This window comes from Oncorhynchus mykiss, chromosome 26 (assembly GCF_057628025.1).
Source record: "Oncorhynchus mykiss isolate SJ-2025 chromosome 26, ASM5762802v1, whole genome shotgun sequence".
Taxonomy (NCBI): Eukaryota; Metazoa; Chordata; class Actinopteri; order Salmoniformes; family Salmonidae; genus Oncorhynchus; species Oncorhynchus mykiss.
This window is the reverse complement of record NC_143047.1, coordinates 42,398,052-42,422,181: the sequence shown is the minus strand read 5'-3', so window position 1 is coordinate 42,422,181 and position 24,130 is coordinate 42,398,052. Positions and strand designations below refer to the sequence as shown.

The window sequence follows — 24,130 nt, the reverse complement described above, 5'->3', positions numbered from 1 at the left end:
AATACCTTTATACCTTCTCAGACCAACCATCCATTCAGGAGGAATGTCAGAGCAGATGCCAACGTTGTTTCCTTTGTAACTCACCCTGGACATGTTCTCTTTATGACAGGCGTAACTGGTTTTAATGAACTGGGAAACAAAGGCTAAAATACCTTTTCATAATAACCTGAAACGAAAGGGGAAATAAAGTTGTGAGTTACAGTAATTCTGTAAATCTTGAACTTGTCTCTGCTAATCTCGTACATTGGCCTGATTTACATTTTCAATTTACATGTTAGTCATTTAGCAGACACTCTTATCCAGAGAGACTTACATGTTAGTCATTTAGCAGACTAGTATCACTGCTCTCTAGTATCACTGCTCTCTAGTATCTATATTATCACTACTCTCTAGTATCACTACTCTGTAGTATCACTATTATCACTACTCTCTAGTATCTATATTATCACTACTCTCTAGTATCACTATTACCACTACTCTCTAGTATCACTACTCTCTAGTATCACTACTCTCTAGTATCTCTACTCTGTAGTATCACTATTATCACTACTCTCTAGTATCTCTATTATCACTACTCTCTAGTATATCTATTATCACTGCTCTCTAGTATCTTTAGTATCACTGCTCTCTAGTATCTCTATTATCACTGCTCTCTATTATCACTGCTCTCTAGTATCACTGCTCTCTAGTATCTTTAGTATCACTGCTCTCTAGTATCTCTATTATCACCACTCTCTAGTATCACTACTCTGTAGTATCACTATTATCACTACTCTCTAGTATCTCTATTATCACTACTCTCTAGTATCACTATTACCACTACTCTCTAGTATCACTACTCTCTAGTATCACTACTCTCTAGTATCACCACTCTCTAGTCTCACTATTATCACTGCTCTCTAGTATCACTACTCTCTAGTATCACTACTCTCTAGTATCACTGCTCTCTAGTATCACTATCACTACTCTCTAGTATCACTGCTCTCTAGTATCACTACTCTCTAGTATCACTACTCTCTTTTATCACTACTCTCTTTTATCACTACTCTCTAGTATCTCTACTCTAGTATTACTACTCTCTTTTATCACTACTCTCTAGTATCACTACTCTCTAGATTCACTATCACTACTCTCTAGTATCACTGCTCTCTAGTATCACTACTCTCTAGTATCACTGCTCTCTAGTATCACTGCTCTCTAGTATCACTACTCTCTTTTATCACTACTCTCTAGTATCACTACTCTCTAGATTCACTATCACTACTCTCTAGTATCACTACTCTCTAGTATCACTGCTCTCTAGTATCACTGCTCTCTAGTATCACTACTCTCTAGTATCACTGCTCTCTAGTATCACTACTCTCTAGTATCACTACTCTCTAGTATCACTACTCTCTAGTATCACTACTCTCTAGTATTACTACTCTCTAGTATCACTACTCTCTAGTATCACTACTCTCTAGTATCACTACTCTCTTTTATCACTACTCTCTAGTATTACTACTCTCTTTTATCACTACTCTCTAGTATCACTATCACTACTCTCTAGTATCACTACTCTCTAGTATTACTACTCTCTAGTATCACTACTCTCTAGTATCACTACTCTCTAGTATCACTACTCTCTAGTATTACTACTCTCTAGTATTACTACTCTCTAGTATCACTACTCTCTAGTATCACTACTCTCTAGTATCACTACTCTCTAGTATCACTACTCTCTAGTATTACTACTCTCTAGTATCACTACTCTCTAGTATCACTACTCTCTAGTATCACTACTCTCTTTTATCACTACTCTCTAGTATTACTACTCTCTTTTATCACTACTCTCTAGTATCACTATCACTACTCTCTAGTATCACTACTCTCTAGTATTACTACTCTCTAGTATCACTACTCTCTAGTATCACTACTCTCTAGTATCACTACTCTCTAGTATCACTACTCTCTAGTATCACTACTCTCTAGTATCACTACTCTCTAGTATCACTACTCTCTAGTATCACTGCTCTCTAGTATCACTACTCTCTAGTATCACTACTCTCTAGTATCACTACTCTCTAGTATCACTACTCTCTTTTATCACTACTCTCTAGTATCACTACTCTCTAGTATCACTACTCTCTTTTATCACTACTCTCTAGTATCACTACTCTCTAGTATCACTACTCTCTAGTATCACTACTCTCTAGTATCACTACTCTCTAGTATCACTACTCTCTAGTATTACTACTCTCTAGTATCACTACTCTCTAGTATCACTACTCTCTAGTATCACTACTCTCTTTTATCACTACTCTCTAGTATCACTACTCTCTAGTATCACTACTCTCTAGTATTACTACTCTCTAGTATCACTACTCTCTAGTATCACTACTCTCTAGTATCACTACTCTCTAGTATTACTACTCTCTAGTATCACTACTCTCTAGTATCACTACTCTCTAGTATCACTACTCTCTTTTATCACTACTCTCTAGTATCACTACTCTCTAGTATCACTACTCTCTAGTATTACTACTCTCTAGTATCACTACTCTCTAGTATCACTACTCTCTAGTATCACTACTCTCTAGTATCACTACTCTCTAATGTTACTGCTCTTTATTAAGCTTTTTGTATTTGCCTCAAGGTTTTTGTCAGCGCTTTTGAGGTTGTTTTTCATTTTCACCAAGATGTAGAAATTGCTTGAGGGAAAATATGCATATGGACATAGAATTTTAACACTGACCCTGAAAGAGAATTTTGACCCATTTTCCAGAAATTCATAGATGACCAATTAAAAGAGAGTGGATCGTGCCTGCATGAAAACGTAACTACTCGTTACATATCACACTAAATGGGGGATACAGAAAGCCCTCCCAAATCATATGAATTGCCCTGAGAGGAGGTTGTTCAGGAGCTGGACCTCCAAAAGCTAAATGAAATGGTGGAGAGCTTCATCACTAAAGGTCACTTTCTTAATATCATGGTGAGTACAATTATATAAAAAGACCTGCATTCATTGTGGTCCTATATTTTCGTTATAATGCTTTGCCCTAACGAACTCGACCCAGGTAGGCCTCCAAATTCCAGACATATGAGTGATTCTCTCATGAAAAAGGCCTGTGCCGATTAAATTGGCTCATAACCAACATGACACACAACAATTCACAATTCACAACCTATTCACAACCTATTCACAACCTATTTACAACCTTTTATATTCATAGAAGAACCTGTTCCAGTGAGTCAGGTATTGCTGACTCAAATAAATTCCATACAATCAGTTGCTTGCCGACATAACATGCCCTTTAACAACTCACATTGAAACGTAACATTTCTAGCCTGGAAAGTCCAGTCTGTTTGTGCTAACATTCCACTCGGCATGACAAGTAGTCCCTCCAGGATTTCGCATCATTCTTTGTTTTATTCTGACGTTTTGCATGACAATTGGCAAAAACAACGGTTCAATTTGTTACGAAAATTTGCTAACAGGAATAAAAACGTGTTGACATGATCAGACAGTTTTATGCAGAATGTCAAAATCCTGGAGGGACGTGTCAAGAAGTGGCTAATCTATCTCCTAATGCTGAGTGCCCAGCAGAGACACATCAGATCCCATTTTTACAGTCTGAAATAACTCTGCTGGGATCGAACTCCCAACCTTCCAATCTCAGGGCGGACACTCAAATCACAGTACTGAAACAACAACAGTGCCGCCCGCATGCTTTCCTGTCAATGCTGTCAATCTCTACAGTGTACGTCAGTATCTAATGGCTGTATGGTGACATGGGTTGGATTCCACTTGGCAATGCCTTTGAGTTTCAATCCCATGACAGACTGTCCCTCTTGAGTTTGGCTGATGATCAAGTTTTAGGTTTGTGACTCATAATGCACGGTCTTGGCATCACATTGGAAGGGAAATAATTCCACTTTGAAATTCACACATCCTAGATAAATACAACACACATAATCATTACTTTTGTCAGAATATAGGCTGCCTGTATGCAGCATGTCAAGACCTAAATCGAAGCTTATTCTCGACATATATAGCATACAGAACGTCTTGTCGACATGACCACCTGAAGAATGCAGAGTAAAGTGTATATTATATTATACTGTATATCTATATTACAGAGCAGGGGTTCTCAAATCTTACCCTACGAGGTCCAGAGCCTACTGGTTTTCTGTTCTACCTAACAATGAATTGCACCCATCTGGTGTCCCAGGTCTACATCAGTCCCTGATTAGAGGGGAACAATGAAAACATACAGTGGAGCTGGTTTGGAGGTCCAGAGTGGAGTTCTAGAGTTCTAGCCTCCACTCCACAGTGTTCTGTCTCCAAGCAGTGACTCAACAGATCAGAACGTTTAGCTTAAAATGTTGATAAGTACTAGTCTATTTTTTCACATTATGAGTGCAGCAATGCCCACACGGCAGTAGTCTATAAGTGTGTGAATGTTCCATTAGCAGGAAAACACCATTATCATGTCATGTTTTTATTATAAAGGTGCATTTTTATTTTGAAAATTATCTTCCCCAAACTGGAAACTGAATTGCCTACATAAAGGTTAAATACAAAAATTCACAAGTGATAACATATCATTCACAAGTGATAGGCTAATATTGTCACCCATCAGATTATTCTTGATTTAATCTTGTCTTTACATACTATATGTGTGAAATTTGTTTGGATTTAGAATGGACCATTATCATGCACCTGTCTAGAAACAGAGGCAGCGGGAAAAATATACATGTCATTTATACACTTAAATAGTGAAAGGAGGACGCTTTTCCTGTGGTTCATTTTCATGCCAGCTAGGAAGGTTATACTCCTGTTGTAAAGATAAACAATGTGCTTAATATTAGGAAAGTTGAGAAATAAATATAGTAGGCCTAGTCCATTGAAAGCTGTTGGGACCCTCCTCTTTTTAATAGAGGCCATCACTCTGTTTTCTCGCGCATTCCATAGCAAATAGAAATGTTGCACAACATCAGCTCATGAAGTGTTTGATTAGATTTTCAAATACATTTGCATTGATGTCAGACTGATTATAGGGACAATAGAGTGCTGAGTACCAGGCAAGTTTGGTAGGCTACTAATGACCATCAGCAGCATCAGAGCTAGGAGAAGCCTAATTACCGTGACTAAACAGTCACATGGAATTTGACTGCCTTCCTGACTCGTGACACGCTTGGCACGAAGGCACTTAGTTTTGCTTTTGGGTTGACTCATAGAAAATGGTGTGACTGACGGGTAAGTATGTGACTGACAGGATGACAGTGGAGATTGACAGTGGTCATTGATTAAGCCTAGTCCTTGATTAAGCCTAGTCATTGATTAAGCCTAGTCATTGATTCATTCTAGTCATTGATTAAGCCTAGTCCTTGATTGAGCCTAGTCCTTGATTGAGCTTAGTCCTTGATTGAGCCTAGTCATTGATTGAGCCTAGTCATTGATTGAGCCTAGTCATTGATTGAGCCTAGTCATTGATTGAGCCTAGTCATTGATTGAGCCTAGTCATTGATTGAGCCTAGTCATTGATTAATCCTAGTCATTGATTGAGCCCAGTCCATGAGTCTTTATTCTTAATGGAACATCTCCACTGAAAGCATTTTAAGGCCAGGACAAAGACTAATGTATGTTGGGGGACCAGGGAAGATATCAGTGTTGTGTGGTGAGTTTAGATTTGTGTCGTTTCTAAATAAAAGCATCTGTTAAGTCTATATACAGTGCCATTAGAAAGTATTGATACCCCTTGATTATTCCATATGTTGTTGTGTTACATCCTAAATGAAAAATGCATAACATTTAGATTTTGTGTCACTGGCCTACACACCATAATGTCAAAGTGGAATTACGTCGTTAGAAATGTTTACTAATTAAGAAATAATGAAAAGCTGAAATGTGTTGAGTCAGTAAGTATTAAACCCCTTTCTTATGGTAATCCTAAAGACGTTAATGAGTAAAAATGTGCTTAACAAGTCACATAATAAGTTGCATGGACTCACTCTGTGTGCAATAATGGTGTTTAACAGGATTTTGGAATGACTACCTCATCTCTGCACCCTACATACAGTACCAGTCCAAAGTTTGGACACACCTACCCATTCCAGGGTTTTTCTTTAGTTTGACTATTTTCTATGGTGTCGAGTATTAGTGAAGACATCAAAACTATGAAATAACACATATGAAATCAGCCACCCTTTGCCTTGGTGACAGCTTTGACCACTCTTGACATTATCTCAACCAGCTTCATTAGGTAGTCACCTGGAATGCATTTCAATTAACAGGTGTGCCTTGTTCAAAGTTCATTTGTTGAATTCCTTTCCTTCTTAATGCATTTGAGCCAATCAGTTGTGTTGTGACAAGGTAGGGGTGGTATACAGAAGTTAGCCCTATTTGGTAAAATACCAAGTCCAAGAACAAGAACAGTTCAAATAAGCAAAGAGAAACAACAGTCCATCATTACTTTAAGACATATGAAGGTCAGTCAAGAACTCTGAAAGTTTCTTCAAGTGCACTCGCAAAAACCAGCTCTGAGGAAACTGGCTCTCATGAGCACCGCCATAGGAAAGGAAGCCCCAGACTTACCTCTGCTGCAGAGGATAAGTTCATTAGAGTTACCAGCCTCAGAAATTGCAGCCCAAATAAATGCTTCACAGAGTTCAAGTAACAGACACATCTCAACATCAAATGTTCAGAGGAGACTGCATGAATCAGGTCTTCATGGTTGAATTGCTGCAACTAAACCACTACTAAAGGACACCAATAAGAAGTAGAGACTTTCTTGGGCCAAGAAACACGAGCAAAGGACGTTAGACCGGTGGTAATCTGTCATTTGGTCTGTCCTGAAATCTGTCCAAATATACGATTTTTGGTTCCAACCGCCGTGTCTTTGTGAGACGCAGAGTACTGTAGGTGAACGGATGATCTCTGTATGCGTGGTTCCCACTGTGAAGCATGGATGAGGAGGTGTGATGGTGTGGGGGTGCTTTGTTGGTGACACTGTCTGTGATTTATTTAGAATTTAAGGCACACTTAACCAGCATGGCTACCACAGCATTCTGCAGCGAGACGCCATCCCATCTGGTTTGCGTTAGTGGGACTATAATTTGTTTTTCAACAGGACAATGAACAAAACACACCCCCAGGCTGTGTAAGGACTATTTGACAAAGAAGGAGAGTGATGGAGTGCTGCATCAGATGACCTGGCCCCCACAAACACCCGACCTCAACCCAAGATGGTTTGGGATGAGTTGGAACGCAAAGCAAAGGATTAAAAGCCAACAAGTGCTCAGCATATGTGGGAACTCCTTCAAGACTGTTGGAAAAGCATTCCAGGTGAACCTGGTTGAGAGAATGCCAAGAGTGTGCAAAGCTCTCATTGTAAGAATATTCCTCCAAAAATGGGGCAATCACACATCAGCTGATTCAACCCATACATGATGATTGATGAAGATTGATGCAGGGGTGTGGATAGGCTCATTTGAACAACCTATTTTAGGCCTTGATGTTATTATGCAACTTGACTCTACATTGAAAATTTCTGAAGGGAAGGTTAGGTGGCAAATTAGACAACTGCAGGGATTTACAGTTCAGAACCTTGCTATTTGGAATACGAAGAAAAATTGGTGTGGAACTTTGGATATGGAACCAGTGTGCTTGACAGGTGTTGCCCCACCGTGCCCAAAACAATATCCCATCATCAAGGACGCTATAAATGCTACTAAAGTAGTGGAGGCTCCTAACATCATCATACAATGTGGCACACCATGTAATCCAGCTACTCTGGTGCTTCCTGCAGATACCACATGACTTGAACACCACCGTTGTGAGTTGGTTTTGGATCAGCTCTCTGATGGGTTTATTAAGAGTCATCTGTTGGAAAAACCCTGAGTTTATTTTCTACACAGACGGTTCAAGCATTGTGGAGGGGGGTGTGAGGAAGGCAGGCTCGGCAGTTGCTACAACGGACAACGTAATAGTGACAGGCACTGTCACGTGTGCTCCCTCTCAGGCCTCTAGGTCACCAGGCTGCTCGTTATGGCGCACACCTGTCACCATCATTACGTGCATCAGTGCATAATGACACTCACCTGGACTCCATCATCTCCTTGATTACCTGCCCTATATGTCACTCCCTTTGGTTCCTTCCCTATATATGTCACTTCCTTTGGTTCCTTCCCTATATATGTCACTCCCTTTGGTTCCTGCCCTATATATGTCACTCCCTTTGGTTCCTTCCCTATATATGTCACTCCCTTTGGTTCCTGCCCTATATATGTCACTCCCTTTGGTTCCTGCCCTATATATGTCACTCCCTTTGGTTCCTGCCCTATATATGTCACTCCCTTTGGTTCCTGCCCTATATATGTCACTCCCTTTGGTTCCTGCCCTATATATGTCACTCCCTTTGGTTCCTGCCCTATATATGCCACTCCCTTTGGTTCCTGCCCTATATATGTCACTCCCTTTGGTTCCTGCCCTATATATGTCACTCCCTTTGGTTCCTGCCCTATATATGCCACTCCCTTTGGTTCCTGCCCTATATATGTCACTCCCTTTGGTTCCTGCCCTATATATGTCACTCCCTTTGGTTCCTGCCTTTATATGCCACTCCCTTTGGTTCCTGCCCTATATATGCCACTCCCTTTGGTTCCTGCCCTATATATGCCACTCCCTTTGGTTCCTTCCCCAGGCGTCATTGTTTCTGAAACCAAAGGGAGTGCCTGTCACTATCACGTCATGTCTATGCGTTGTTCGTGTTTCTTGTTTTGTATTACATTCATGCAGAATGTTAATCAAAGAACTCCTGCTCCACTGATGACCACATGTAACAGGGCAGCCATGTTGGATCATGCAGGACGTTAATCAAAGCACTTCTGCTCCACTGATGACCACATGTAACAGGGCAGCCATGTTGGATCATGCAGGACGTTAATCAAAGCACTTCTGCTCCACTGATGGCCACATGTAACAGGGCAGCCATGTTGGATCATGCAGGATGTTAATCAAAGCACTTCTGCTCCACTGATGGCCACATGTAACAGGGCAGCCATGTTGGATCATGCAGGATGTTAATCAAAGCACTTCTGCTCCACTGATGGCCACATGTAACAGGGCAGCCATGATGGATCATGTGGGGAGGCACAAGCGGCATTCATTTTTAGTGGATCCAGGAAGAATCATACACACTATTTTAGATACACAAAGATGCTATGTACATTGTATTTTAATGATTCATGTGCAAGACATAATGGCTACAATTAATACCAATACATTCATTTATTTGAAAGGACAATTTTACAGTAATTCATTACATCATATAGACTAAACATTTATTTTAACCAGGGTTCCATTTTGATGTAACACAATCACAACAAATAAATGTAATTGATCCCTGGTTCAACAGACCCTGGCCAATATAGAAAGCTTTCCAGAACGTGACAACGGTCAAATATTTCAGAGCACATCCCAGTATCACATGACTTTCCCCACATCACAATACAGACAGTAAGAAGAAGCAGGAGTTAAACTGGTCAAACAAGTTGTAGGAGACATTTGGGCCAAACCCTCTACGGTTGTTGTGTTGTTTTTAGCTGTTCTGTCTTTGTAAATTACATTTTGTTTGTACACTAGAGGGCACTATATGGGTCAAATGCGTATAGGACAGGCTACAGTAAATATATATATACATCACAGGAGGTTGGTGGCACCTTAATTGGGGATCACGGGACCATGGTAATGGCTGGAGTGAAACGAGTAGAGTGGAATCAAATACCATTCACTCAATTCTCTCCATTCCGGACATTATAAGCTGTGCTCCCCTCAGCAGCTTCCTGTGATGTATGAACACCTGCAATCCTACTGGTGCTCGAGTGGCTATTCAGAACTTTTAACCTGGTCAGCCAAGACACATTGTTATAATCGGAGTCACCGCTAAGTACGTTTACGGATTAATGCATATTCTTGTATTGATCTCAAGAGACATTTCATCGTTAAAGTCAAAGAGACCACTTTTCAAATGTTCAATATTTCCCACCATCCTTCTTTCTATAATGCAGACTCTATGTGAAAAGATGGTTGCCATGGGACTAAGTCTCAAATGTTGTCAGGGGCTGGTATTTAACGCCTGATGTTTTGGACTTGTAGAGCATCACTCCGCACAGCACGGCAACGGCTGCTACGATACACCCAACCATCAACCCCATGTTCACGTTGGTCACTGGGAAGACAAGAAAAACACACAAACACCTTTTATAACACAGAAACTCTTTGTGAAACAAAAACCACCTGTTTATGCAGAGATGTTATTTCCTGTTGAAAAATTCCACTGTAGAGGAGGTCCTTCCTAAATGTGTAGTCATTTAGCAGACACTCTCTTAACCAGAGCAACTAGTGGTTCTTCCTCATGTCTTTTCTTCTGGGATATGAACCCACAACCCTGGCATTGCAAGTGTCACACTTTACCAGCTGAGCTACAGAGGACCATTGATAATATACTGTATCGTCAATAACACAAAGTACAACATTTGATTTGTAGCTCATCTAAAGCTACAGCCGTTTCCCCTCAGGGTTAGCTTACCTGAGCTCTCTGAACTCTTTCTCAGGCGCAAAGGACCCTGGGAGATGTGGTGTTTGGCCGTTTGCATGGCGGCCTCTCTCTTGCGGTGGTGGTGGTGACCAGCAGGCTGGGGGGAGGTGGAGTTGACGCAGCCCTGGGCACACCGGGTGTTGGGGTTCCCAGCCTCACACAGGATCACTGAACAGCTGATGTACACCTATAGCCAGAGGGGTTCAAAGGTCACTGAACAGCTGATGTACACCTATAGCCAGAGGGGTTCAAAGGTCACTGAACAGCTGATGTACACCTATAGCCAGAGGGTTCAAAGGTCACTGAACAGCTGATGTACACCTATAGCCAGAGGGTTTAAAGGTCACTGAACTGAGAGGATATAACCCTTGATACGATCCTTGAATGATGCAGCAATCTGTCCCCATCTACCTGGTCATGCATTCCGATGAATTTGAAAGCCTCCATTCCGAACTGGAAATGTCTCTGGTGACGCGGTGAGAAGATTTGAACCGTCTCGTCCACAATGCACCTGGTAAAAAAAAAAACACACACAGTTAAAACCTAGAGTACAGTAAATATGTAAAGTACATACAGTAAGTGCAGTAAAACAATCTTTTAGTCTAGAATATTCCCCAGCATCTATTATCATCTCACATTACTGACAAGTGTCCACCCTGAGGTTGATGAATGCCTCAGTGTTTATATTTTAATATATATGTGTGTGTTTCCTTTCTCTAATCACCATTATTATTATTATTATTTTTTGAATGTTATTGTTGATGTCCTTATCTCACTTTGCTTTACCAACAGCAGCCTTGCCACTCGTGCTAATAAAGCTGATCTGAATCTGTGTGCTCAGTCTCACCCGTTTTCTATGATGGGGTAGGTGGGATGGTAGTCGGGGTTGTCGTACGGCGCCGCTCTGCAGGACTCCACGAAGAGCTCAGTGTTGTTCACAGTGGACACGGCCTCGATGTCCATGTAGATCATCTGCTTCACCGCCACGTCTAACGGGTAGTCACGGGGATCCACCATGTTGGCGAACTGGCTGGTCTGGTAGAACTCAAACTGGTAGGTGAACGTGCCGAAGCCTTTCTCCACCACCGTGATGCTGTCCCTGTGTGCAGTGAAGCCCAGGGACACGTTGCCACGTTTGGCGTACTGGCAGTAGAACTGGAACTCCACCTGGTGGTGCCTGGTGATGATGTCGTTGGGGTTGTCGAAGGTGGTGATTTGGTTCTTGAAGATGAGGTTGTCGTCGTCCTCCTGGATTGAGAGAGATGGAGAGGGAAATCATCTAGACAGTTACATTTGTGGGCACTGAACTTTACACACGTCACCAAGATCAATTGCTTCAGTTCTGATATTGCTGTGAACCTCTTGGGGTTATGAGTGAGCATGTTGGTGTCTCTTTTGATGCAAAACTGTTCTGAGGGCAAATCTTCCCACAGGCAGCATAAATCCACCCTTCACCAAAACCAATTCAAGATCTGTCAGCCTAGCTGGTGCCTTGGGGTGAATATCCCCTCGAACCAGGTTCAATATAGAGAACGCAGACAGACACACAGGAGTGAATGGGTCTCACACAAAGTGGAATACTGTACATGTGTCATCCCACTGTAATATTTGACATCTCGGAGGCCTCACCTCTATCTGAGTGCCACAGGCATTGAGGGGGATGACTCCAATGATGTGGGTGCTGTTAGAGAGGCGTTGCAGGTCGCAGGCAGAGTTACTGGGATCGTTGAGGCGGAGGTGGTCCTCGTGAATTTCAGTAACAGAGGACTTCTCCACTTCTACCGTCATCTTGGTCTCGTCACACACCACCTTGGCTTTGACTGTCACGGGAGATGTTTTCTTATTGTTGTATTTCTTCCCATCTTTTGCATAAATGTCTTAATCAAAACAATCTGACTGTGACCCATGATGTGAGTTGGTTGGGGTCATTTCGAGTTTCATTTTTTATCTTTCCTTCATGTTTGGTGATTTCAGATGTGTTGTCTAGGTATAGTATGTATCATACAGTATTCAGAGCTTCTGTTATTAAAGTGCACAATTATACAATCACACGCCTCACCATATTGTCCAATCACACACACCACACCATATTGTCCAATCACACACCACATAGTCCAATCACACACCACAGCATATTGTCCAATCACACACCACACCATATTGTCCAATCACACACCACACCATATTGTCCAATCACACACCACAACATATTTATGGTGGAATAATGTACAAACCCTTTCTGCGTCCGACCTCCACCACAACACATCTCATCTCAGACTGATAGACACTAGATCTGAAAGTGTTAGAGAAGATCAGGGTGAACAACAGCACAATATTATCATTACATGTATTATTAGTCTCTCTCTCTCATGTGAAATTAAATATCATAAAAAGAGGAAACTCCAGAGGGAAGTAGCACAACATACAGGAAGTAGCAGAACACACAGGAAGTAGCAGAACACACAGGAAGTAGCAGAACGTACAGGAAGCAGCAGAACATACAGGAAGTAGCAGAACGTACAGGAAGTAGCAGAACGTACAGAAAGTAGCAGAACATACAGGAAGTAGCAGAACACACAGGAAGTAGCAGAACATACAGGAAGTAGCAGAACACACAGGAAGTAGCAGAACATACAGGAAGTAGAACAGCAGTTCTGGTGATGTTTCTAGCATTATAAAACATAAGACCTACCCAGAAATCCCCTCAGTGATGAAGCAAATGGGGAAATACTCCCCCAGATTGTCCCGGATGGGTGTCCACCGGATGACAAACTCCCCCTGGGTAGTCATGTGATTGGTGATGTTCAGAGGTCCACTGACGATGACATCATTAATCCTAGAAAGGAGATCAAATGGAAAAGGTAAATGATAAGTGGGATCCTTGGATGACCCAACCCTGAATCCGAACCCTAACCTTAACCTCTCCCCTAACTTAAACCACTGTACACATCAATGATGTCGCTCTTGCTGCTGATTATTCTCTGATCCACGTCTACCCAGACGATGCCATTCTGTATACTTCTGGCCCTTCTTTGGACTCTGTGTTAACTAACCTCCAGATGAGCTTCAATGCCATACAACTCTCCTTCCGTGGCCTCCAACTGCTCTTAAATGCAAGTAAAACTAAATGCATGCTCTTCAACCGATCGCTACCAGCACCTGCCCGCCCGTCCAGCATCACTACTCTGCACGGTTTTGACTTAGAATATGTGGACATCTTCAAATACCTAGGTGTCTGGTTAGACTGTAAACTCTCCTTCCAGACTCACATTGAGCATCTCCAATCCAAAATGAAATCTAGAATCGGCTTCCTATTTCGCAACAAAGCATCCTTCACTCATGCCGCCAAACATACCCTCGTAAAACTGACTATCCTACCGATCCTTGACTTCGGCGATGTCATTTACAAAATAGCCTCCAACACTCTACTCAGCAAATTGGATGCAGTCTATCACAGTGCCATCATTTTTTTGTCACCAAAGCCCCATTTACTACCCACCATGGCAACCTGTATGCCCTCATTGGCTGGCCCTCGTTTCATATTCGTCGCCAAACCCACTGGCTCCAGGTCATCTATATAAGTCTCTGCTAGGTAAAGCCCCGCCTTATCTCAGCTTACTGGTCACCATAGCAGCATCCACTCGTAGCACGCGCTCCAGCAGGTATATTTCACTGGTCATTCCCATAGCCAATTCCTCCTTTGGCCACCTTTCCTTCCAGTTCTCTGCTGCCAATGACTGGAACGAATTGCAAAAATCACTGAAGCTGGAGACCCATATCTCCCTCACTAACTTTAAGCACCAGCTGTCAGAGCAGCTCACAGATCACTGCACCTTTACATAGCCTATCTGTAAATAGCCCATCCAACTACCCCATCCCCATACTGTTTTTATTTTTTGCTCCTTTGCACCCCAGTATCTCTACTTGCACATTCATCTTCTGCACATCTATTAATCCAGTCTCTATCACTCCAGTGTTTAATTGCTAAATTGTAATTATTATATTTCACCAATATGGCCTATTTATTGCCTTACCTCCCTTATCTTACCTCATTTGCACACACTGTATATAGACTTTTTTTCTATTGTGTTTTTGACTGCATGTTTTGTTTATTCCATGTGTAACTCTGTGTTGTTGTTTGTGATGCACTGCTTTGCTTCATCTTGGCCAGGTCGCAGTTGTAATTGAGAACTTGTTCTCAACTCGCCTACCTGGTTATTAAATAAAAGGTGAAATATATATATATATTTTTATTTAAAAAAACTTTACCTAACCTTAACTCTTACCTTAACCGTTTTTTAAATGGCAATTTATGTGGGGTGACATCAGAGTTGGACGTCACAAGCATCTCACTTAGCGAAGCGACAGCCACACCAATCCAGATCAATCACAGAAAAGACATTTACTCTTAATTGGAAAACTCTTGGTGTTCTTAGACCTTTTGGTGAACGTATACAGTAGGCTGCATTAAGCTAAATAATTGATTGCAGAAGAAAATATTTGTAATCACTGAAAAAGTACCACAGGTGATAACATTTTTAGATACAGCCAGGATGTGTTGTTAAAATCAGGACTAAACTGTTACAGCCAGGATGACCTGTTATAGCCAGGATGCACTGTTATAGCCAGGACTGCACTGTTACAGCCAGGATGACCTGTTATAGCCAGGATGACCTGTTATAGCCAGGATGCACTGTTATAGCCAGGACTGCACTGTTACAGCCAGGACCGCACTGTTATAGCCAGGACGCACTGTTATAGCCAGGATGCACTGTTATAGCCAGGATGCATTGTTAGTGCCAGGATGCACTGTTACAGCCAAGACGCACTGTTACAGCCAGGATGCACTGTTATAGCCAGGATGCACTGTTATAGCCAGGATGCATTGTTAGTGCCAGGATGCACTGTTACAGCCAAGACGCACTGTTACAGCCAGGATGCACTGTTATAGCCAGGATGCACTGTTATAGCCAGTATGCACTGTTATAGCCAGGATGCACTGTTATAGCCAGGATGCATTGTTACAGCCAGGATGCATTGTTACAGCCAGGATGCATTGTTATAGCCAGGATGCACTGTTACAGCCAGGACTGCACTGTTATAGCCAGGATGCATTGTTACAGCCAGGATGCATTGTTACAGCCAGGACTGCACTGTTATAGCCAGGATGCATTGTTACAGCCAGGATGCATTGTTACAGCCAGGACTGCACTGTTATAGCCAGGATGCATTGTTATAGCCAGGATGCATTGTTACAGCCAGGATGCATTGTTACAGCCTGGACTGCACTGTTATAGTCAAGATGCATAGTTATAGCCAGGATGCACTGTTATAGCCAGGATGCATTGTTACAGCCAGGACGGACTGTTACAGCCAGGATGACCTGTTAAAGCCAGGACGCACTGTTACAGCCATGATGACCTGTTACAGCCAGGATGCATTGTTACAGCCAGGATGGACTGTTACAGCCAGGATTACCTGTTACAGCCAGGATGCATTGTTACAGCCAGGACGGACTGTTACAGCCAGGATGCATTGTTACAGCCAGGACAGACTGTTACAGCCAGGATGCATTGTTACAGCCAGGATGGACTGTTACAGCCAGGATGACCTGTTACAACCAGGATACATTGTTACAGCCAGGATGACCTGTTACAGCCAGGACGGACTGTTACAGCCAGGATGACCTGTTACAGCCAGGACGGACTGTAACAGCCAGGACAGACTGTTATAGCCAGGATACATTGTTACAGCCAGGACAGACTGTTACAGCCAGGATGCATTGTTACAGCCAGGACGGACTGTTACAGCCAGGACGGACTCATCCAGCCAGGATGCATTGTTACAGCCAGGATGACCTGTTACAGCCAGGACGCACTGTTACAGCCATGATGACCTGTTACAGCCAGGATGACCTGTTACAGCCATGACGCACTGTTACAGCCAGGATGACCTGTTACAGCCAGGACGGACTGTTACAGCCAGGATGTGTTGTTACAGCCAGGACGGACTGTTACAGCCAGGATGTGTTGTTACAACCAGGAGTTCAAGCACTATAAATATAATCCTGGGTATAATACTGTATTATAGAGTATCATGTCTCTTACGTTGAGTGTGTAGCCTCGGCCTTGACCCTGAACTCCAGCTCTTTGTTGACCTCGGCGTGGAGATGTTCTCCGTTGTGTGGTGTCGGCTGCACGAACCTGGGCAGGTACATACCCTCATCGCAGGACGGAACACTAGAGTCCACTGAAGTGGAAAAGACACAAACGTACACAAGTAAAGGCCAATACTTTACAAATAAATGCCATGTTTGACGTTGTTTAAAGAATACATATGTCCAATCCTCCATCCAGGGGGCGGCAGGTAGCCTAGTGGTTAGAGGGGGGGCAGGTAGCCTAGTGGTTAGAGGGGGGGCAGGTAGCCTAGTGGTTAGAGGGGGGGCAGGTAGGAGGCAGGTAGCCTAGAGGTTAGAGGGGGCGGCAGGTAGCCTAGTGGTTAGAGGGGGGGCAGGTAGCCTAGTGGTTAGAGGGGGGGCAGGTAGCCTAGTGGTTAGAGGGGGGGCAGGTAGCCTAGTGGTTAGAGGGGTGGCAGGTAGCCTAGTGGTTAGAGCGTTGGGCCAGTAACCAAAAAGTTGCCCTGTTTAATCCCCGAGCTGACAAGGTAAAAATCTGTTGTTCTGCCCCTGAACAAGATAGTTAACCCAGTGTTCCCCAGTAGGCTGTCTTTTTAAAGAATAATTTGTTCTTAACTGATTTGCCTAGTTAAATAGGCAAAGGTTCAATACATTTAAAAAATCCAATGCATTGTTAACCATCAGAAGAGGAGTCTCACCCAGAAGAGAGAAATGTAGAGGGAGTTTGCTGAGGGGAGCAGTGGAGGGATACAGGCTTCCTGGGGTGGTGGTGGTAGTGGTGGTGGTGGTGGTAGTAGGCAAGGGGGTGGTTGTAGTGGGCCAGGGGGTGGTTGTAGTGGGCCAGGGGGTGGTGGTAGTGGGCCAGGGGGTGTTGGTGGTAGTGGGCCAAGGGGTGGTGGTAGTAGTAGGCAAGGGGGTGGTTGTAGTGGGCCAGGGGGTGGTGGTAGTAGTAGGCAAGGGGGTGGTTGTAGTGGGCGGGGTGGTGGTGGTGGTAGTGGGCCAGGGGGTGGTAGTGGGCCAGGGGGTGGTGGTTGTAGTGGGCCAGGGGGTGGTAGTGGGCCAGGGGGTAGTAGTGGTAGTGGGCCAGGGGGTGGTAGTGGGCGGGGTGGTGGTGGTAGTGGGCCAGGGGGTGGTAGTGGGCCAGGGGGTAGTAGTGGTAGTGGGCCAGGGGGTGGTAGTGGGCGGGGTGGTGGTGGTAGTGGGCGGGGTGGTGGTGGTGGTAGTGGGCCAGGGGGTGGTAGTGGGCGGGGTGGTGGTGGTAGTGAGCGGGGTGGTGGTGGTGGTAGTGGGCCAGGGGGTGGTTGTAGTGGGCCAGGGGGCGGCGGTGGTAGTGGGCCAGGGGGCGGCGGTGGGGGTGGTGGTGGTGGTAGTGGGCCAGGGGGTGGTTGTAGTGGGCCAGGGGGTGGTGGTAGTGGGCCAGGGGGTGGTTGTAGTGGGCCAGGGGGTGGTTGTAGTGGGCCAGGGGGCGGTGGTAGTGGGCGGGGTGGTGGTGGTGGTAGTGGGCCAGGGGGTGGTTGTAGTGGGCCAGGGGGTGGTTGTAGTGGGCCAGGGGGCGGCGGTGGTGGTTTGGCTCCACCACCAAGGAGAAGGAGTTGTGGTGGTTTGGCTCCACCACCAAGGAGAAGGAGTTGTGGTGGTTTGGCTCCACCACCAAGGAGAAGGAGTTGTGGTGGTTTGGCTCCACCACCAAGGAGAAGGAGTTGTGGTGGTTTGGCTCCACCACCAGGGATAGGAGACGGTTGTTTGGTAGCTGGAGCGTCGGCGTCTCCCTGCATGAAGCGGTGCCCTGGAGGAACTAGAGCCATCGGTGTAGGACAGGGTGATGTGTTGGTTAGGAAAGTCCTCTACAACTAGCTCAAACCCATAGACACCACTCGTTGAAGTGTAGCCGTATTGTAAGGAGCAAGAGCCCTAACAGTGAAGAGGTTAGAACACAAATGGAATAGCTGGTTAAGACCAAAGACAATATATCAACAATCACATGAGATTCAAGGTGTTGAAAATAACTGCCCACACCAACCTGATCCAGGTAGAAACCTGAAGGCTGATCACAGCTATCGCACTCAGGTCTGACCAATCCGTATCTGCATCTGACACGATCACCGTCAGGGTCAAAGGCCATGAGGTTGTAGGACCTCTGACAGTTCTGGGGAACACTACAATGACAGGAGTCAGAAATACAACATATGAAATGAGTAAACTCTACGGGCTCTATTTGAACAAACCTAACACAACGGTCAGTCTAAGAGCTGGCAGTAGAGCTACAGGTTCGGAGGCGCGTCAGAAATATTTTTTGCTATTTTCACCACCACAATTATATGTGCAGTTGCTGGCAGTGGTGCAAAAGGGGCTGAGCCTTGATTTGTATTTATGTATTTTATTGAACCTTTATTTAACTAGGCAAGTCGATGAATGAACCAGTTGTGGGTGTATCGAGGCTTTTGACCCCTCACCGGCCAATCAGAACGTGTTCCATGGCTAAACGTGTGGTTGCTTCAAGTTGTGTATTTACGGTATTTTATATAGTTATTGTGATGTCATCAACTCCGGTTAGAACGTTAGTCCGTTACAGCCTAGTTAGTTAAATAGAAAACAGTATGTTGAACATGTTTACAGTCCACATTGTTCTAATTGTATTGCTTCAGTATGGAAATGAACCTAGGCTATAGCATGTGCACTGATATAGGGGCAAGGCCTACTGTAAATTGCAGTCTGGACATGGAAATGCCAAACGTAGTCAATTAGCAAGATCAATTTCACTAGGCTATCGATAAGGCCTGAAAAGACAGTGTATAATTCTAATCCAATTCTAATAAAAAAATAAAAAAAACTTGTTTAAATAGGCTAAATGTCTGAATAAAGTTACAGCCACCATAATAAATAGCCCAGAGGGTTTTGTTTTTGTTGCACAACATGATCATATCTGGCTAATGATCGGGGCCTGGAGAAAAAAAAGAACGGACCGGTGTGGGGGCGGTCCCCTGGACACACCTCAAACATGGCCACCCGCCCACTTTAACACAAATGAGCTGAAGGTAAACCGGTCAATTGCTGACGTCAGGGTTGGAAAATGCGATCGCGCTATTTTTTTTTTACATAACAAAATTGCTAATTAACTTGAGTTGGACACTTGCGCCTCTTTACCGCCAGCCAAAAATGTAGGAATATGTCTAATTAGGATTTCAATAACCTATATTGTATATATAAATACAACTGATCGGTTCAAAGAGGTAATGTTTTGGGAGTCAGAAAGTTGTTACCGTATGAAAGGAAGAATGGCTGTGACTGGAGATCTGTTGGGTTCACCAGTATCAGATCTTGTTCCCAGATCCACTTGTGTTTCCAGGCTCCAAGATCCAAGTCGGTTTACTGTTGGGATCCAACAGCAGCTGTTTTGTCTGTTACAACAACAAACCATCTTTAGATAAGTGGTCACTTGGGATGGAATGTTATCAAACCCACCATAGCAATATCATTTACCGAGTGTTTTCGTCACAGTCTTTGAAAAAAAAACTCAGAGGGGAGTCTACCTTGTAGAAGTAGGTTTTAACGGTATAGCTAAAACCATGAGTCATTGTGCACAATGCATGTTCAATAAATTGATTACATGTATTTCATAACAAACTTGCATCAATTGAAAAGGTTTATCACTGGGGATATTTCTGGTCTCGACTGTTTCAGTTTCACACCACTGGTTGTTGTAACCACTCCGTCCTCTGCTGCTGCTGTCAATTGTGCCTCTGACATCTTTGATTGAAGAGCCGCAGTTCCCTGAGGAACAATACCAGCGAGAGTAATCACACCAGTCATGGGTATTCTTGTAGCGTAAATCCACCTGGAGAACAGAAAGTCACATTGTAATGGGGCAATAAAACATCATTAGACTGATGAAGTTTAATTAACGCTGTTGTTTTGAAACAGCTTATCAGTTACTAATAGCGTCGTCCGGGTTAGGGAGGGATTTGTCGGGCCGGGCCTGTGACGGACCGGGTGCAGTGCGCGCTAGCCAAGGTTGCCAGGTGTCCGACATTGGTGCGGCTGGCTTCGGGGTTGGATGCGCGCTGTGTTAAGAAGCAGTACGGCTGGTTGGGTTGTGTATCGGAGGACGCATGACATTCAACCTTCGTCTCTCCCGAGTTGTAGCAATGAGACAAGATAGTAGCTACTACAACAATTGGATACCACGAAATTGGGGAGAAAAAGGGGTAACATTTTTAAAAAATAATAATTGTCTAACGGCATTTTTTTTCTCTAAAATACAAGAATAAATGTATCTGCAATGTTATCAAAAACAACCTTAGTTTGTCGGAGTCAAGCGTGGCATTTGTCATGTAATTAAGGAGGTAACGGCTTGGAGATTGTTCTAAGTGGCTGTATGGATAGAGCGCCAGAAATACACTAACTTACTGCAATGACAGAACTGGTGCACAACGGTTCCTTTCTCTGTCCTACACACATGCACCATATCTGCTAAGAGTTTAGACCAGTGAAACATGTTCACCTGTTATTTTCAGACTGAATAAAACATAACAAATGGAAAAACAAACACATTTAGAAATATTAACTTGTGTTATTTATTCCCTTCTGAAAATACCAGGTGCTCATTTTGCATTGATGCAAAAGCTGAATACATCTCTAATGTATTTATTCTATAGCCTCATATTTCTCATTTATTTGATAAGAACAAGACTTTGCACACCATTAATTAAAACATAAATACTCATATGCTAAATAAAACAATACATGGTGATTGAATATAATTGATCTAAAGTCACAATTATTGCAATCACTCTTATTAGTACATCGTATTACAATGAATTGTATTGGAACAGACGTGATGTGATTCAACATTTCTGAAGAGTCCAACCAAATGCGAATACCCTTCAGAATCAAATCAAATCAAAACATTTGTAATTATGTGTCACCTGCGCTGAATGCAACAGGTGTAGTAGTCCTTACCGTGAAATGCTGAGTGACGAGCCCTTGACCAACAACGCAGAGTTTTAAACAAGTAAGAACAATTTGCTTAATTAACTAAAGGAAAAATAGTAACCCAATAAAAGAACAATAACGAGGCTATATTGAAGGAGTACCGGTACTGAGTCAATGTGCAGCGGTACGGGGTAGTCGAGGTAATTGAGGTAATATGCACATGTGGGTATTAGGGATAAAGTGACTATGCATTGATAATTAACAGATAATAGCAGCATATGTGAAGGTGTGTGTGTGTGTGTGTGTGTGTGTGTGTGTGTGTGTGCGTGTGTGTGTGTGTGGGCAAAATATCAGAATTGGGAGCAGCCAATGATCCCCTGAATATCTCTCACCTTGAATGTTCCGTCAGCGTTCCTCCCTTTGGGGGTGACAGACATGGAGCCTCCATAGAAGTGTCCCGCTGAAGCCAGGGAGACCAGTAGCAGCAAATGCAGCAACACCGGTGTGGAGGAGGACATGATGCCTGGATCTCTCTGGAGGATTCCTCTCTACCTATCTGCCTCCAGCATCCAACCTCCAGACCTTTATACCTTCTCAGACCAACCATCCATTCAGGAGGAATGTCAGAGCAGATGCCAACGTTGTTTCCTTTGTAACTCACCCTGGGCATGTTCTCTTTATGACAGGCGTAACTGGTTTTAATGAACTGGGAAACAAAGGCTAAAATACCTTTTCATAATAACCTGAAACGAAAGGGGAAATAAAGTTGTGAGTTACAGTAATTCTGCATATCTTGAACTTTTCTCTGCTAATCTCTTACATTGGCCTGATTTACATTTTCTATTTACATGTTAGTCATTTAGCAGACGCTCTGATCCAGAGCGACTTACAGGAGCAATGAGGGTTAAGTGCCTTGCTCAAGGGCACATCGACAGATTGTTCACCTGGTCGGCTAGTGAGCATTTGCACCAGTACTATGCAGTTACGACACATGAAAGGTATTTAAATGAAATACAAATGAATGATGAGACTAAATAATCAAGATTAAGGTTAGGTGTTCTAGGTGTTCTAATTCTCTTTCCACGCCTGTTACCATGGTGAGGATTACACAAACACAAAAAGGATGCTTTTCATGGTAATTCATGACAATCACCTTTAAATCAACGTGTGAGTCAAAACGATGTTTTTATACTTCTGCTCTGTCCCTATCAGATGTTTTTCTGTTTGACATCGTTGACCTGGCATGGGTGGGTTGGAATCCATCTGACGGACAGCATGAAGATGTTCAACAAGATTAGGCCATGAGGACAGGTGATTTATTATCTCATCTCTCTTGTCGAACATCAGGTGAGGTGAAAAAAATGCTTCTTGAATGAAATGACATGTTGGGAACACAATAGGTCGAAGATCAGTTTTTTCACGCCACGTTGTTTTCTGTAAATGTCTCATGCTTCAGGAATGTTCCACAGGACTCAAGGATGTTGCTGACAAGTCAGTGAACTTGTTTGAGATGAAACCTATAGCATATAATCAAATGGCTTCCAGAGGAGATGCTTAATGTGAGTTGGACAATAGCACCTCAAAATAAATCCCTACATAACCACTTGACCTTACAATACTCATGCTAAATACTTACAATAACAAAGGTTGATCTGCACGATAGAGACACCAACTCAACCAGACAGTATGTGTTTTTATAGATATTGAAGTGAACTAATGAATTCATACTACAGATTGTAAATGGAGGTAAATACACCTGTCTCCTTATATATCTGAGTGAATCCAGTAGCTTTTCACACTCATGCACATTAACACACGGCTCATCACCAATCACCCAAACACGGATTGTCATGTGGACTTCAGTTGAAATAACAAGGGTGTTTCTCGGAACAAAAATCTGTGCCTGTAAACTGGTGACTATCCGTCAAGTTAAGGTTCATTCAATCAATCAATCATTCGTTTGTGCCATACAGTGTGTGTTGGTCATCCCAGTGTTGGTCTGTTGCTACCCAGGGTCCGTTCTGCCTTACCGTAGACTAGGTGAAGCTCATGATTGAGGAAGTGTTTTGTAACATATTGTTAGCATCTCAATCCCACACAGTCACTCAAGGCATTCATCTGCAGACAATAGGGACCGATCAGATTTACTAGAAGGAAGGATTAGAGACTTGAACACCAGAAACGCTGTAAATGATATTGTATTCAAGCTTTTTTTATGCATTGAGACTGGGCTACAACACAGGGAGTTGGTATGGAGTCTGTGTTTCTAATGAAAATGTGAAATATCCTGTCCATCCACTACCAGTCAAATGTTTTAGAACACCGACTCATTCCAGGGTTTTTTTATTTATTTTTTACTATTTTCTACATTGTAGAATAATAGTGAAGACATCAAATTCTATGAAATAACACATATGGAATCATGTATTGTGCAAAGCTGTCATCAAGGCAAAGGGTGGCTATTTTAAGAATCTCAAAT

At 43.2% G+C, this 24,130-nt stretch overlaps 1 protein-coding gene across 2 annotated transcripts; it reads right to left on the bottom strand.

Moving 5' to 3' along the window:
- Positions 1-9,259: 9,259 nt before the first annotated feature.
- Positions 9,260-22,345, bottom strand: LOC110506998 (uncharacterized). Of its 2 annotated transcripts, XM_090223102.1 has the most exons (13): positions 22,044-22,345; positions 20,349-20,554; positions 19,980-20,117; positions 18,740-18,875; positions 17,418-18,630; positions 16,691-16,832; positions 13,276-13,419; positions 12,818-12,876; positions 12,213-12,403; positions 11,431-11,831; positions 10,995-11,094; positions 10,575-10,770; positions 9,260-10,214 (listed from the first exon to the last, which is right to left on the bottom strand). In XM_090223102.1, the coding sequence occupies exons 1-13, from the start codon at positions 22,167-22,169 to the stop codon at positions 10,084-10,086; spliced, it is 3,183 nt and encodes a 1,060-aa protein (XP_090079228.1). In that variant the 5' UTR covers positions 22,170-22,345; the 3' UTR covers positions 9,260-10,083. The 2 variants fall into 2 exon arrangements, with proteins under 2 accessions (XP_090079228.1, XP_090079229.1); XM_090223103.1 differs by lacking the exons at positions 9,260-10,214; positions 10,575-10,770 and adding an exon at positions 10,824-10,904.
- Positions 22,346-24,130: the final 1,785 nt, after the last annotated feature.